Here is a 15,618-nt window from a genome sequence, read left to right as displayed (position 1 = left end):
AAGTCCCGGTCTGTTTACTCTTAAGGCAGTGCCGTCCACTCAAGAAATAAGAACCTGGGACTTCCCTGGCGGTCCAATGGTTAAGACTCTGTGCTTCCATTGCAGGGGGCACGGGTTTGATACCTGGTCGGGGAACTAAGATCACACATGCTGTGCAGCACAGCCAAAAAATAATAAAATATAAAAAGAAAGAAAGAAAGAAAGAAAGAAGTGATTTCCTTGGAATGTGAGTTAACAAGGTTAAAAAGTAAAGTGTGGGGTGTAAGGAAAAGCATCACCAGCTGACACCTGCCAGGCCTATGCCCCATTCCAAGGACCAACCCTATTCACAGATGAGGACACTGAGGCACACAGGGGCCAAGTGGGGTGGGGTCCCTGGGCTGCAACACTGAGTCTGAGGGGTTTCCTGGGAAGATTTTGAGCTTTTCTCAAATTCTCAGGGGCTCCTGACCAAGCCCCATAACCTTTCCTGACTTCTTGAACCTCTGCTGCTGCTTTGGACTAGGGAAGAGGCTGTGCACTTTCTGAGCACCGACTGCATGCCTCACTCAGGGCTGGGTGATGAGCACTGACTGCATGCATACCCCACTCAGATGCTCAGGAACTGTGAGCTAATCTCCTCAATATGTAAAGAGCTCCAACAAATCAATAACAAAAGTAAGAGTTCAGTAAAGGGAGCTATTATTATCATCGTCATCAGCAGCAGCATTATTATTGTTGAGTTGCTCTGCCTTGGAAAGCCACCCAAATCCTCCGTGGAAAGACCCTTCAAAGATGACAGGCCCAGAGTTCTGGGTTCAAGACCATCTGCTGTGCAGCCCCAGACCAGCCAAGCTCCCCTCTCTGGGCTTCAGTTTGGAAAGTGGAAACACTGAGCTCCACACAGTCCGTTCCTCAGGACTTGGTTACTTGGATCCTTGAAGGACAGTTGCTGGTTTCACAACTGCTCACCAGACAAGAAGGAAATGCAACAGGCTGTGGGAAGAATCGGCCCCCGGCAGAGGCAACAGGAGCTGGCCTGAGGCTGCAACCCTAGCCCCATTTCTCCCTCGTTGTGCAGCCTTAGTCAAAGTACTTAAACTTTCTGTGCCTCTGTTTCCCCATGAGTAATATGGGGACAGAAACAGTACCGACAGCCTTGGTTTGCTCTAGGACTGCATGAGTTCCACACATCTGCAGCTTTGGGTAATACCGACCCCCAGGGGCGTGTGGCTGGGGGAAGTGACTGAGGCCTTGGGGCGCAGACAAGACAGGACAGCCCCAGGGAGCCAGAGTGGACAGGAGCCACCAAAGTCTCCCAAAGAATCATCCGCTACCACCTGCATTGACTTCCGAGGGAAATGTGGGGTCCAGCTCTGGCCGAGACCCCGGAAACGACTTTCGCATGGACGTTTCCCACTTTCCTCCATGTTCAGGCCCTGATGGTTTCCTGCAGCTGCAGTAATACATCACTGCAAACTTAGTGGCTTAGAATGCCGTTCTCTTACCTGATCAGTGGGCCTCGCCGGGCTGAGATCTAGGAGTCTGCATGCCAGCATGGCTGGTTCCTTCCAAACCAGCTGGTTCTACCCCCACCCTGCCGCTTTCAAGGCTGTGCCTCAGTTTCCTTGTCTGTGAAATGGGTGTGATAACAACATAGCAAACTAATTAACACAGGGTACTGAGGTTGGCTAAATACAGCCCCACAGCCTCCCCGTCCTGGTCCTGGGACCTGTAGGCATGTCACCTGATGGGGCAGAAGGGACTTTGCAGGTGGGATTGAGTTAAGAGAGATGGGGACGACTCTGGATTCCCGGGGGCCCAGCGTCATCACAAGGCCCTTATAAGAGGGAGGCGGGAGGGTCAGAGGCAGAGAGAGACGGGTGATGCTGCGCTGCTGGCCGTGAGGATGCAGGAGGGGCCGCGAGCCAGGGATGCGGCGCCTCTAGAAGCTGGAAAAGGCGGGAACCAATGCTGCCCTGGAGCCTCCGGAAGGACCAGCCCTGCCCACGCCTGCATTTAGCCCCGTGAGACCCATGTTGGAGTCCTGTCCTGCCTCTATCTCTCTGTCTCCTTCTGTCTCTGTGTCTATCTCTCTGTCTCTGCCCCTCTTCCATGTCTCTGCCACTGGGTCTCTCCCACCTCCAGCTCCACCTCACCTTCTCCGTCCACCCCACGCCCTCACACCCTTGTCGCAATGCTGAGTGATGGGCTGGGAGGACCATCCTCCCCCGCCCTGGCACTGATAGAGGCCACCCTGGTCCTCCGGGCTGGGCACTGAGTTCTGGCAAGGTACCCTCTGTGCCCCCAAGGCGTGTGTGGGGTGAGCCTGCCGTGAGCAGAGGCCACTGAGCCTCCGTCCCCCCTCCTGTGACACTGGCCCCCTCTCCGCACAGGGCTACTCCCAGCCCCAGTCGCTCTCCTCCATGCTGTGTGGGGTCCCCTGCCTCCCAGATGTCCCTCTGTGTCTCCACCGTAGTGACTGATGGCGGGCGGGCGGGCACGGGGTCTCAGCAAAGCCTCCGCAAGGCAGCACAGGGGCTCTGATCTGTGTGTCCCCTGTGTGTGGCCCCTCACCAAGGCCCTGCTGCCCCTTCCCTTCTCTGAAGCCTGCATGGCTGCCCGGTACCCACAGGAGAAGACCCTGCCTTCAAGGCCCTGAACTGACCTGACAAGCTTGCTGTTCTCTGGCCACCAGAGCCTGTGCTTCAGCCATGAACCCAGATCACCTCATCTATACCCCCAACCCCGAGAAACACCAGCACCGTGAGGGTGGGTGCCTTTGTTACATTGTGTTCCATCTCCAGCACTTACCGGAGGCTGGTAATACCGTAGGCACTCAATACCTCAATACATGCAACAAAGGCAGCAGAGTCACAAGTCTTTCTGGAGGCTGGGGTTGAAGATGGGGAAACTGAGGTTTGAGGCAGTGACGGGCAGGGCTGGATCCGGACCCCCTTCAGCTGGAGAGCTGGTCCCCAGCCCTGAGGGGCAGCGACGGCTGTTGTGCTGCCGACTGCGTACCTGGGAGATGCTGGGTAAACCAGGGCATGGCACGCATAAGGGACCTCTGGGGTCACATGTCTTGGCAGAGCCAGGAGCCCCCCAGAGACCCCGTGCCCACTCCACTGCCCTGGCTCTTGGCTTCCCGTGCCATTACAATTATCATCAACAACCCCGATGCAGGAGGATCATCAGGCTTTCCGAAGTACTGGCTCAGAACTGGGGCTGGTGGGGTTTCTGACCACAGGCCACAGCCCAGTTCCCCATTTCCAGGCCGTTGGGTGGACCACAGCACGCAGAGCTCTCCAGGGAGAGGCCGACCTGCAGCAGCCATGAGGCCCGGGGAGGGGAGCTGGGACTGCCTGCTGCTGACTGTGACCGCCATCCTGATGCTGCCCATGAGGCCCCCAGGTGAGGACCCCCGAGTAGCCCAACCAAGCCCATCAGAACCCCGTACGGGGGCCCCACCCCGGAAGCTCCAGGTAGCACCACGTGGTCAGTTACTCAGCCCCCTGCATGGCTGTTCCTCTCGTGTCTCAGCTGGGAGGCGGGCAGGAGGCCCAGATGGGGTCTCGGCCAGGCCGGGGCCCAGGTTTTAGTGCACCCGGCCCCTCTCCCGGCAAACTCCACGGCCTTCTCTGGGCACCTCTGTGTCTGTCTATCTCTGCCTCTTTCCCTGCCCAGCCTGACCCCTACCCCATACTGCCCTGTCCCTGACTCGCTGCCCACCCTGCCTGCAGGCTCCTGGGCGTCCCGAATCATCGGGGGCCACAAGGTGACCCCCCACTCCCGGCCCTACATGGCGTCCGTGAGTTTCCAGGGCCAGCACCACTGCGGGGGCTTCCTGCTGCAGACCCGCTGGGTTGTGTCGGCCGCCCACTGCTTCAGTGACAGGTGAGCCAGGATGAGGGGGTGCCCTGGTGTGGGCGGGGCGAGGACTCGTGCAGACAGGCCTCTCAGCCGGGGGAGTTTACCAGGGATGGGGGGGGCGGCAGGAGAAGTAGGGAACGAGCAGCAGCCGTGACCATAAGCCGATGTTATAACCGTTACGCTTGTCCTGAGTTTATTGTTATAACGATTACTAACATTCATATTGAAATTATTGGAGGCAATACTATAATTGAGGTGGGAATTAGAATAAATATAATGAGTATTATATTCATTCTAAATATATTTTTATAATAAGTATTAAAATTAATATTGCAGGGGCTTCCCTGGTGGCGCAGTGGTTAAGAATCTGCCTGCCAATGCAGGGGACATGGGTTCAAGCCCTGGTCCGGGAAAATCCCACATGCCGCGGAGCAACTAAGCCCGTGCGCCACAACTACTGAGCCTGCGCTCTAGAACCCACGAGCCACAACTACTGAGCCCGCGAGCCACAACTACTGAGCCCGCGTGCCTAGAGCCCGTGCTCCACAACAAGGGAAGCCACCACAATGAGAAGCCCACGGGCACCGCAACGAAGTGTAGCCCTTGCTTGCTGAAACTAGAGAAAGCCCGAGCGCAGCAACGAAGACCCAATGCAGCCAAAAATAAATAAATTTTTTTAAAAAGTACTGCAGTGGGAATTCCCTGGTGGTGCAGTCGTTAGGGCTTCATGCTCTCTCTGCAGGGGGAGTGAGTTCAATCCCTGGTAGGGTAACTAGGATCCTGCAGGTCACGCGGCGTGGCCAAAAAAAAACTAAATTAAATTAATATTGCTGTGATTGGAGTTAATACCATAATTGAGGTGGAATGGTAATAAATGTGACACTTATTATCACGGGCTGGCGTGAGGATGACATGGATTTGCTTGGCAGGTGGGGAGAGACCCAGTCCCGTGCCGGGCGGCCCTCACCCCAGCCTCGCTCACAACCGCCCTCCCCACCCCGCAGAGACCCCCAAACGGGCCTGGTGGTGCTAGGAGCCCATGACCTGCACACTGCAGAGGCCACGCAGCAGGTGTTCAGCATCTCGGCTGTCTTCATGCACCCCGACTACCATCCGGCCACCCACACCAGTGACATCTGTCTGCTGCAGGTGAGACGCTGCGCAGGGGACGAGGCCCAGACGCGGATCCCCGGGCCCCCATGATGGCCTGATTTGTTTAAAATCTGCTGTTGGGATCCTGTGAGCACCCGTGCTCAGAGCAGGGAAGGAGAGGCTCGATAGAAAGACCCTTTGGGCAGCTGAGGGGGTGAGACTGGAGGCCTGGAGGCTGGGGAAGACCAGAGTCCTGGTCTGAGGCAGTAGAGGCCTGATGGGCGGTGGCGCATGGTGGCAAAAATGGCAGGGTCTTCTGACAGCCTAATGACGGCTTCCACTGACTTCTCTCCATGAGGCCAAGAAGAAACCCAGAAAGGTAAACAGGCAGAAGCAGTGGTGGGTGGCTGTGGTGGGGGGACCTAACCTCAGGGCTCCCCCTACAGCTGAACAGCTCTGCCATCCTGGGTCCTGCAGTGGGGCTGCTGGGGCTGCCACGGAGGCCACCCAGGGCCGGGGCACGGTGCAAGGTGGCCGGCTGGGGCTCCGTGTCCGACTTCGAGGATCTGCCGCCTGTGTTGATGGAGGCCGAGGTCCGCGTGCTGGGCCTGGACATCTGCAACAGCTCCTGGAGGGGGCAGCTGAGCCCTGCCATGCTCTGCACCCGCAGTGGGGACCGCCACCGACGTGGCTTCTGCTCGGTGAGACACTCAGTCTCTGTCCTGTCTGCTTACAACGTGGGGGAAACTGAGGCCCACAGAGAGGGTCAGAGCTGGGCAGAGCCTTGGGAACTAAGTCCCAGCTCACCTTTGACCAGATGGGCTTCGCCTAAGGCCCTGGAAGGGCACGGAGTTGCCCAGGGTCACAGGGCTGCCATGTATGGCTGTGCAGGTTGCGCACTGCACAAAGAGTTATGGATTTGTGTCTTTAAAAGCAGTGTCAAAAAAAAAAAAAAAAAAAAGCAGGGTCCAGATCTCAAGGAAGAAGCTCCTGCTCCTAAGCCCTTGTATGGATTAATGGCAAATTTGGCCCTGGTGCCAAGGAAGAAACTCAGCCCAGGTGTGTGTGTGTGTGGGGGGGTGTCTTTTGTTCCAGCCACGAGAGTGCAGTGGTTCAGATTCTGGAGCCCAACTGCCTGGGTCCACGTCCAGACTGAGCCACTTCCCAGATGTGTGGTCTTGGAAAAGTCACCTCACTTCTCGGGACCTCAATTTCTCCATCTGTAAAACTGTCACACAAATAGGACTTACTTCTTAGGGTCAGAGCTGATTCCAGGTGACAATTAGGGTGATAGGTGTGGGGAGGTGAGGGAAGAGGAGGAAGAAGGAGTTTTAGGGTGAGTATTCCGGGAGGTCTCTCTGAGGAAAGTACTTCTGAGAGTTGGAGGGGCCTTGAGAAGATCTGAGGGGAGGCATGCCAGGCAGAGAGACCAGTCACAGGGCTGCTGTGTACAGCTGCACAAGTTGTGCACTGCACAAGGTGCGGCCAACTTGTGTATTTATACAAGCAGTGTCCAGCAGGGGGCAGTAACGGGTCTCAAGAATATGCAAAAGCCTAGAGGTTGGAACTTGGTTTGCTGCAGGAAGAGCAAGGCAGGCTGGCATGGCTGGAACCAAGGGAGTCGGGGAAGAGGAGGGCAGACAGGTGGGTGGGGGCTGGATCCTCCAGGCCTTAAAGGCTGAGGTGAGGAGCTTAGTCTTTGCTGTAAAAGCTCTAGGGAGCCATGGAAGGATTTTGAGGCGGGGGGGTCCTTCTCAGATTCACCCGTAAGAGCTCCTTCAAGGAAAGTGAGGCCCAGAGAGGGACCCCTGGCCTCACCTTTGCCTCCACCTCCAGGCAGACTCTGGGGGGCCCCTGGTTTGCAGAAATCGGGCCCATGGCCTCGTCTCCTTCTCTGGCCTCTGGTGCGGCGACCCCAAGACCCCCGACGTGTACACACTGGTGTCCGCCTTCGTGACCTGGATCTGGGACGTGGTTCGGGGGGGCCCGCATGGCCCCCAGCCCAGCCCCCCACCCAGGACCACTGGGGTTCCAGCAGGAGTTGCCTGAACCACAGCAGCGCCGGGTGCACAAGATGAGGTTAGCTCCGGCCTGGAAAATTCCGTGGCTGGGGCAGAGGGTCCATGGGCCCCCAAACCCCAGGAAGCCTGGTGTGTGTGGGGTGGCAGGTGGGATGGGGGGAATCAGTTCCAAACAAAAAGGGCAAAATAACACAATAAAGTGTTAACTGGCTCACCAGACACGATGGTCTGCCTCCAAGGCCCAAGCACGTCTTTGAGCTTCTCCTTGGCCTCAGCGTGGCCGAGGGTCCAGTTTCACCACTCCCTCCCAGAGGGACCTTGAGCCATAGGACCTGGGCCCCTCTCCACCCTCCCACACCCTCCCCGCGCTGACCCCTCTGGAGTTTCCCACCCCGCCTCATAGCCCGAGCTTGGGATGGCCTCCCCACCTTGGCCCCTACCTGGACCGCCACTCCTCTGCCCTCCAGCCAACCGTACCCACAGATGGGGAAACCGAGGCCGGGAGAGGGTAGGGTCTCTGGTCCTCAGGGTGGCCTGGCTCACCCTCTGAAAAGTGAAGCCTGTCCTCACCCTCTGAAAAGCGCTTTGAGCGAACGGTGCCCGGCTGGCGGCAAGGCTGGGCGAGCCCCAGCTGGTACTTTTACTGATTGTGTTAGTGTCACTATGGTACCTCCAACCCTTCCAGGCCAGGCCTCCGTTTCTGGACCCTAAACCAGGTGGCCTCTTGGCGCTTCCCTAAGCCATCTTGACCCCCCTCTTCCCCTCCCCTGCCCCAGAAAGGCCAAGACTCTCCCACCCACCCTCACCCCACCTGCCCCAGTTCTACCTCGGCTGCCGCCTACCTCCTGAAAGTGGACACTGAGGCCCCGAGTCGGGCAGTGGCCGCCCCAAGGACACACACCTGTGTCTCTGCTCTGGATGCTTCCAGAACACCCTATGCACCAGCATCACAGCACCCCAGAACCCAGGCTGGTAACCCCCTACCAAAGTGGGGGGCACAGAGGCTCAGAGAGGTGGCAGGCAAAACGAGGCCTGGACATCCAAAGTGGCTTTTTCAGTGTTTATTTCTTTGGCAGGCGAGGCAGGACCCCCAGGGCGGGGGAGGTTGCCTTGTCGGGGGCTCGGGCGAACCCACTGCTCAAGGGCACTTTTCCAGGTGTCACAGGTAAGGCACTTCCTGGAGGCTGGGAAGGACACGGACGAGCCCCACTGGCCTGTGCTCCTTGCTCCAAACTCGGGGAGCTGGGCTCCTGCCCCGCTGGGCCCCCACCCCAGTCTGAACCTCCAGTCTACACACAGGCACAAGGAGGTGACAAAGAACAACAGGCCAGGAAGATGGAAGGAACCCAGCTGGCAGGCAGGGAGGGTTCAGCTGGGAACTGGGCTTAGAGGCGTGGCCAGGGCAGGATGCGGGGGACAGAGGATCCCGGGTCTGGACCTCACCTGTGCACGGGGCAGTAGGCACTGGGGTGCCCCTCAAACACACAGCTCCAGGATGCCAGGTGTGCAGTGGGTCTTGGTGTCTATACTCCATCCTGGGCCAGTGGGTGAGCAGGGACCCCACCGGGTCCCACCCTAAGTGGACCGGGCACCACCGGACAAGGTGCCCTGTTCTGGGCAGATACGACCTCTCCATGCCCAAGTCCTGTGTCCAGAGGCCCAGATGGCACCCTGTCCCTGGGGACAAGCTGGGCTTTTCTCAGGGGCCTTCACAGAACACACTGGGAGCTGGAGGGAGAGGGAAGGTAAGCCCCTTGGTTACCCTGGGGCTGGTGGGGGACAGTGGTTGCTTCCTTGGCCTGTCTGGGGTCTGGGCATGTTCTGACGCTCATCTATACACACGCAGGCCGTGGACCCCCTCTCACCCCCTGGTCCCTGTTCTATCAATAGAGGCCAGGGTGCCTCTTCATTAATTGCTGGCAGGAAATCCCCAGCCCTCTCGGTGGCAGCGACAAGTAATAGAGTTATCCCCGAGGAAGCAGAAGCGTGGGGTCCTCCTGGGCAGCAGGGTACCTAGGCCTGGGGTGGCACCCCACCCACCAGCCCTGCTCCCAGGCCTCCTTCCAAGATATCGCCGGGGGCGGGCAACAGGGCTCCCAAAATGGTCCCGGTCCAGGCTCTGAGGAGTGTCCGTGGGACATAAATTAGACTCCGCTGTGGCAATAAATAAAACGGGGTTGCCCTGAACGCCAGGCCCAGGCCGGTCCCTCAGGCTCACACAAAGTTCTCCTCCTCCTCCTCCTCCTCCTCCTCCGACTCAGCATCTAGCGGCTCGAGGGTGCCTGCAGAGTGGGAGGGACCAAAAGAGAAATGCGGGCGCGGAGAGGGGCTGCGGGCTAGACCCCGCCGCTGCTCCCCGCCCCTCGCCGCACCTGCACAACTGCCCGGGTGGCGCACGCCAATGGAGCGGCCCAGGAAGCAGGTGGCCTGGCGGAGGTGGCACGAAGACATGTAGGTGACGTTGTTGTTGCCACAGAGCTCCTGGCCGGGGCTGGAGGGCGCGGGGCAGGGCGCCGCGCGGCACACGACGCAGTGCGCGCTGCCAGTCTGGTCCACCACGCATGACTGCGGCCGCAGGCACACAACGTGCGCGCACGATTCTGCAGGTGGGGCGTCGGGGAGGGTCAGGGGCGCTCCTCCTAACCTGGGCCACAGGCCCCGCCCCCGCCGCGAGCCCGCCCTCAGGGTCCCACCCTCAGACGCGGCCCCCTTGTTGCACCAGAAGCCACACCCCTTCCACGAACCGCGCCCACACTCCAGATCCACCCTCAATCCCTCCCCCCTTTGATTGCACCAGTCAGCTTCTCTGACTCACACACTCGTATCTCTCACCCCATATGAGCCCCAGAACCCCCCTTTCCAAACCTGCACCCAACTCTTTCTCATTCATGACCCCACAAAAGACTTAATCCAGTGACACTCTGGCGGGACAATAGACTCCCTTCACTAGGCCCCGCCCACGAGCTCCCATCTAAGCCCCGCCTAGCACAAGGCCTGGGAGCAGGGCTGGTGGGTGGGGTGCCACCCCGCCTAGCACGCCCAAATCCGTAAGACATAATAGGACACCCTGGATTGCAGACCCTGCCCCTTCCTGCCACGACCCCGCCCCCACGCGCTGCGGCAGCGGCCTCTTACAGGATGCTCAGGCCCGGTGGCCCCGCCCCTCCCCCAGGCCCCGCCCCTACGTACTGCGGCAGCGGCCCCGGTACATGACGCGCAGGTCTGGGTGGGCGCGGCAGCGCGCGGCGCGCAATTCGCACTCGTCGCGGTAGGTGGCGCCGTCCGAGCCGCAGACCTGAAGGCGCGCTGGGAGCCCCGAACAGTCGGGCGCGCACTCGCAGCGCGGACGGCCCCCCAGCATGCGGCAGGCCTTGCCTGGGCCGCACTCCACGCCCTCGCACGAATCTGTGGACAGAGGACACACACGTGTGGGCTGGGGCGCATGGCCGAGGCCGGAGGTCCTCAGAGACCCCCGCGCCCTCGCCTCCTGTTCCGAGGGATAGAGGCCGGGCCGGAGTGATGGGCGGTCCGGAGTCGGGGCCCACAGGGGAGGAGACTGATTTGGGGGTCTGGGGGCGGGACCGTTAGGGACGAGATTCAGCCACGGCCCGGGTGGACCCGGACTCGACGCTGCTCCTGGGGCGGGCTTCTGTGTGGGTGGGAGGGGGGTCTCTGCCCGGAATCTGGGGGTCCGGGAGGAACGGGCTTCCGTCCCCGGTCCAGCTCTCGCTTCGCAGCTGGGCCACCCGCTCGGGCTGACGTCTGTTCCCTGATTTACGCGCGTTTCTGGGAAGGCCGGCGGGGGACCGGCTGCGTCAGCCCGCGGGGGGAGCTGGGGGCTCCACCCCGTCCAGGCGCGGGTATGGGGAGGACGGGCAGCGTCTGTTCCCTGTGCCTGCCAGGACCTCCCCGGAGGAGGTGTCAGGGAGGGCGGGGCGTCGGCCTGGTCTGAGGCTCATTTCCTGAGGAGGGGGCCTCCCACAGCCCGAGCCCTCCGAACCAGGGGTCACCGCCCCCCGCAGCCCCATTTCTCAGGTAGGGAAACAAGTCTCTCTCTGAGATCCCCGCCCCCACTCAGGACCGGCTAACGGCTGCTTCTGGCCTCCCAGGCCCAGTGCAGCCTCCCATCTGCCCCCACAAGGTGGTGCCGTTTTGTCGTCATTTTACAAAAGGGGGAAACGGTCACAGCTGTGAGTTGGAGACAGCCAGGGTACTTCGGCGTGAGAACTCCAGGCCGAACCCGATGGACCCCCCAGCTCTGTGGCTTGTGGGTCTGGAGGGCCGTCTCTGAGCTCGAGTTGATGTTTCAGCCTGTTTCCCTGTGTGTAAAGTGGGGCTGATGGGGAAACCCACCTTACAGGGTGAGCAGAAAATGATGGATGCTCCTAAGAGACTAGCTGGCTTGCCCCATGTCCCCATGCCAGGGCATGTGGGCTGCACCTGGGCACCTCCCATGCTGCCCGCCCACGTGCACATCTGGAAACGCTCCCCAGGGTGGCTTCACGCAAGCAAGAACAGAAGTGGCAGAGCTGAGTTCCTGTCCCCAAGGCCAGACAAGGTGGGGGGGAGGGGGTCCTGGACCATCTCATACCCAGGCCAGGCACTTTTTGAAGTCTGTCCTCCTCCCAGAAGCCAGAGGGGCTTCTGGAGGGAGCCAGGGCACATGGCAGTTGAGTCTAGGACCACCCAGCCAGGCTGATCTGGGATTAATCACATCCCAGCAGCCAGTCAGGCTCCTCAGTTTGGCCTGCAGGTCTGCAGCCCTCAGCTCCAGCCTCCTCCCTGTGCCCCTGTCCTGACCCCACCCACCAGGGTCTGATCCCAGGCCATGGTTTCTGCTGATGCTCTCCCCCATGCTTTCTCCAGCTGGCGAACTCCTAATCATCCGCCAGCACCCTGGCTCTAGAGCCCACCTCCTTCAACTCATGCCCCCCTGTGCCCTCTGGGTCCTTGCAGGTTCAGCCTTGCACAGGGGGCTGGGAAAGTCCCCATCCCCTTCTCCAGGGCAGAGACGATGTCTTGACTTAGTCATTCACTCATTCTGCCTTCAAAGAGCCCCTAGTCTGATGGGATGGGGGAGGCAGCATTTTGCAGAGCATGGTGCAGAGGCACATGCTTGTTAAACATGCAGCTGTTTAACCACAGCTAAGCCCAACCCCAGACCCTGGAATCTGTGGGGTCAAGGGCAGATAAGTGTTTGGGAACACTGAGTGTGGGGTCACAAACCCTAATGGCCAGTCAGGGAGAATCCACCTTCCCAGGAGCTAGGTGTGAGCACATCCACCAGGTGCAGTGCAGGTGGGAAAGGCCACCCTGGCAGAGGGCTCCTCGTGAGCAAGGGCCTAGAGGCTGGAATCCAAACTGGGGACTCCTTGGAGCTTCCTGAATCCTCACCTGCAGGTGGCTAAGCTGGGAGCCTGAAGGCCTGCAACCCCTCTCTGAGCCTGGGATCCCTGTGCCGGCAGCCTCAAGCTTCTGCCTGCCCCCAAGACGGGGGGCTCACTCTCGGCTGTCCCGCCTCAGAACACAGTGACCCTGGCCTGCAGCCGACACCCAGGGTCTCACCTTTGCAGGGGAGGCAGTGGACGAGGCCCAGGAAGCCCAGGAGGCTGATCTTGTTCCCTGGGTGCGTGAAGTTGGACCAGGCGGTGTCGATGTTACCAGACGCACAGCACTCAGCCTGGCTCACGTCCGTCCTCAGCACCAGGCTGCAGGTGGCCTCTCGGCCCTGCTGGAGCCAGCAGACACCACCTGCGGACAAGCGGGCCAGTTCCCACGTGGCCAGAGGCGCCCTCCGGTGCCCCTCCCCACACCCAGGCCTTGGCCTTCCAGCCAGCTGCCGGCCCATGGCGATGCATACAGTCGGTGCTCAGTAATTATGGAGGGGATAATCTGCCCCTGACCTGGGAAGGAGGGGCAGAGAACCGCACAGTTGTCCCCACCCTGGCTGAAGATTCTCTGGGGACCCTTCCTCTCTGGGCTCCAGCCCCAACACTGCTCCAGCCCCCACCCCATCCCCCCCTGGGAACCTCTCCCCCCTGGGTCCAGGCCCCCAGCCCGGGCCTGGCATCCTGCCTGAGCAGGCAAACGCCTGGAGCTGGACGTGTCAGGGTCAGCAGGCCCTGGAGCTGCCTCTCCCGCCTCTGCCCTCTGTCTAGACAGCGCCCGAGGGCACGCGGAGCCCCCTCGCCCGGCAGCCCCCCCTCGCCTGGCCCGCCTCTTACTCACTCCAACTCGGGAACATTCCCCTCGCATGAGCTCACTGTCTCCCCGGGGACGCGGCCTTCGGGGAGGGGGCTTGGCTCTCCCCTCACTGCGGGGCTGGGGTGGGGCTGCAGCGTGCGGTGGGGGGCAGATGGCCCTCGGTTTCTGCACCGTTAAGTGGGGATGGGGGTGGCCACGGCCCCCATTCCATGGAGCTCCCAGGCTCTGTGCTGAGCGCCTCCCAGGGACCAGCTCTGGGAAGCCAGCATATTGGCACCCCGTATAAAAGGGGAAACTGAGGCCAGGAGTGGGGATGTGACTTCCCCGGCACCTCCGCAAGTGGCAGGTGTGAGATTCCAATGACCTGTCTGCCTGAACCAGACCCAGGGAAAATCTGAGACCCCAGCTGGAGGTCCTGAGTCCAGCCACCCAGCCCTGCCTTTCTGGAGCATCGGCACCCGGATGGTCGAGGTTCAAATCCCCGCTTTGCCACTTACAAGCTGTGTGACCCTGTGCCTCAGTTTCCCCACCTGGAAACCGGGCAGAAGAGTGCCCACACTACTGGGCTGTTGCGTGGATTCCAGGACGGAAGAGGCAGACGCTAGGCGCCCAATAACTGTCAGCAGCTCTTGTGACTAGATTATTGATAAATAAATTGTGAAGGAGTCACATCTGCTCTCCTGACCTCCTGGTGACCCTCCTTTGGGCCTTTTGGGGCTGGGGGAGGAGAGCCTCAAGCCCTCCCAGATTCAACCTGCAGTGGCCACGGGTCACCAAGGGTCACCGCTCTCTGCCCCCAGCTGCCACCGCCGCCGCGCCCCCCGACCTCGCCCCCAGGCCCGCATTCCGGGTAGGCCCACGTGGGTGGCTCGCCTCGCCCGCCCCTTCCGGCCGCCCCACTCACCGGGCGCGGGGTCCCCAGAGCCCACGGAGCCAACGAAGCCCACGGCCCACGCTAGGGCCCCCCAGGGCAGCGGCCACAGTGGCCCCGGCGCCCCGGGACGCATGGCGGACGCAGACACGGCGGCAGCCCCCGCGTCGGACGCGCGGGCGGCGGGCGGGCGGCGGGCGGGCGGGCTGCAGGGAGGGCGGCGGCGGCACCACTTCCAGCGCGCGGCCGGCGCGCCCTATAAAGGTCCCGCGGGCTGCGGGCGGGGCGGGGCGGGGCGGGACGGCCGGGGCGGGGCGCGGGGCAGTGTCGCGCGCGATGTGGGCGGCAGCTGGTGGGGGGCGGGGGCACGACCTGGGAGCCGGGCTGGTGGCTGTGAGTTCGAGGTGTCGCCGTGCGTTTGGGGGACTGGCCGGTGACCCAAGGGGAGCGCGTCTGCGGATCCGTGCGCGTCGTGGTCTGCATGTGGTCGCTGGGGTGGCCCCAGTGTGCTCTGGACTCCTGGCCTGTCCTCCCTGTCCCTACACGCCCACACACCCGGGGACCTCAGCCCCAGCCAGTTCCCTAATCACACCCCCCGGCCATCCGCCCGGCCACTTGGCCGCTGGAGCCGGTGGGCACGGCTGGGTGTGAGCGCGTGGGGGGATGCGGAGGCTGGTGGGGTGGGAAACAGAGGCAGAGAGGTGTGGCAGAGAGACCCCAGAGACACGATGGTCCTGACAACATCGCTGACAGCAATAATCATACCACAAGATTTATACAGTGCCCACTGTGCCTGGCCTTTGCCCCTCACAGGTGAGATTGCACCAAACACCCCAGGCCTTTGCAAACCGTGCCCCCAGGCCACATCAACAACCTGCTGGCTTCTCTCCTCCACGGGTCAGTGCTCCCTGTCCTGGGACATCCTGGAATCCTGGGTTTTCCACAATTTATGATGGCCACATCAGCGTGGGCCTGGGAAGCACTGAGTCCGCTGGGGCCTCAGTGCAGCAGGATGCTTTTCCAATTTTTTTTTTTTTTTTTTTTTTTGTGGTACGCGGGACTCTCACTGTTGTGGCCTCTCCCGTTGTGGAGCACAGGCTCCGGACGCGCAGGCTCAGCGGCCATGGCTCACGGGCCCAGCCGCTCCGCGTCATGTGGGATCTTCCCAGACCGGGGCACGAACCCGTGTCCCCTGCATCGGCAGGTGGACTCTCAACCACTGCGCCAACAGGGAAGGCCCTGCTTTTCCTATTTTGGAGCTGATCTCTTCGATCTTGGGGGCCTCCCCAATTGTTAGGGCACCCCAGCAGGCTCATGGGTCCTGTGCAGCCCCTCTGTGTTTGTGCTTCTGGGAACTAATTAGTGACAATCTGCTGGTAGCAGGGAACTTTTGGGGGTGCTGGAGCCTCAGGTTGACCAAGGCAGACCCAGTCCTGTCCTCGCTGAGCTCATGGTTTGTCAGAGTCATAGACAAGAAAATACATAGAAAAACAAACTAATATATAACTTTAAAGAGTGGAAAATGCTTTTAGGAAAAAACCAAAAATGATTGAGGGCAATTGGTTATCTCCCAGGGCC

The 15,618-nt window shown here is 61.0% G+C and overlaps 2 protein-coding genes and 1 long non-coding RNA gene across 4 annotated transcripts; 1 reads left to right on the top strand and 2 right to left on the bottom strand.

Moving 5' to 3' along the window:
- Nucleotides 1-3,314: 3,314 nt before the first annotated feature.
- PRSS57 (serine protease 57) lies at nt 3,315-6,993 on the top strand (the record flags this gene model as incomplete). Its single annotated transcript, XM_079702849.1, has 5 exons — nt 3,315-3,393; nt 3,723-3,876; nt 4,857-5,001; nt 5,391-5,645; nt 6,781-6,993. 5 exons carry the CDS (start codon nt 3,315-3,317, stop codon nt 6,991-6,993), a joined length of 846 nt encoding a protein of 281 aa, XP_079558975.1.
- A 1,018-nt stretch (nt 6,994-8,011) lies between these two features.
- LOC307052479 lies at nt 8,012-8,874 on the bottom strand. The gene is made up of 2 exons (XR_013810863.1): nt 8,409-8,874; nt 8,012-8,149 (listed from the first exon to the last, which is right to left on the bottom strand). It is a non-coding gene; the product is annotated as an uncharacterized lncRNA (long non-coding RNA).
- Nucleotides 8,875-9,179: 305 nt separating this feature from the next.
- Nucleotides 9,180-14,176, bottom strand: FSTL3 (follistatin like 3; the record flags this gene model as incomplete). 2 transcript variants are annotated; one of them, XM_079704105.1, is made up of 5 exons in its annotated part: nt 9,180-9,247; nt 9,338-9,565; nt 10,155-10,370; nt 12,531-12,716; nt 14,074-14,176. In XM_079704105.1, 5 exons carry the CDS (start codon nt 14,174-14,176, stop codon nt 9,180-9,182), a joined length of 801 nt encoding a protein of 266 aa, XP_079560231.1. The 2 variants fall into 2 exon arrangements, with proteins under 2 accessions (XP_079560231.1, XP_079560230.1); XM_079704104.1 differs by having other exon boundaries at nt 9,180-9,565.
- Between the last annotated feature and the right edge of the window lie 1,442 nt (nt 14,177-15,618).

This window comes from Hyperoodon ampullatus (assembly GCF_949752795.1).
Source record: "Hyperoodon ampullatus genome assembly, chromosome: 4".
In the NCBI taxonomy this organism is placed as follows: Eukaryota; Metazoa; Chordata; class Mammalia; order Artiodactyla; family Ziphiidae; genus Hyperoodon; species Hyperoodon ampullatus.
This window is presented reverse-complemented; position numbering and strand designations above follow the sequence as displayed.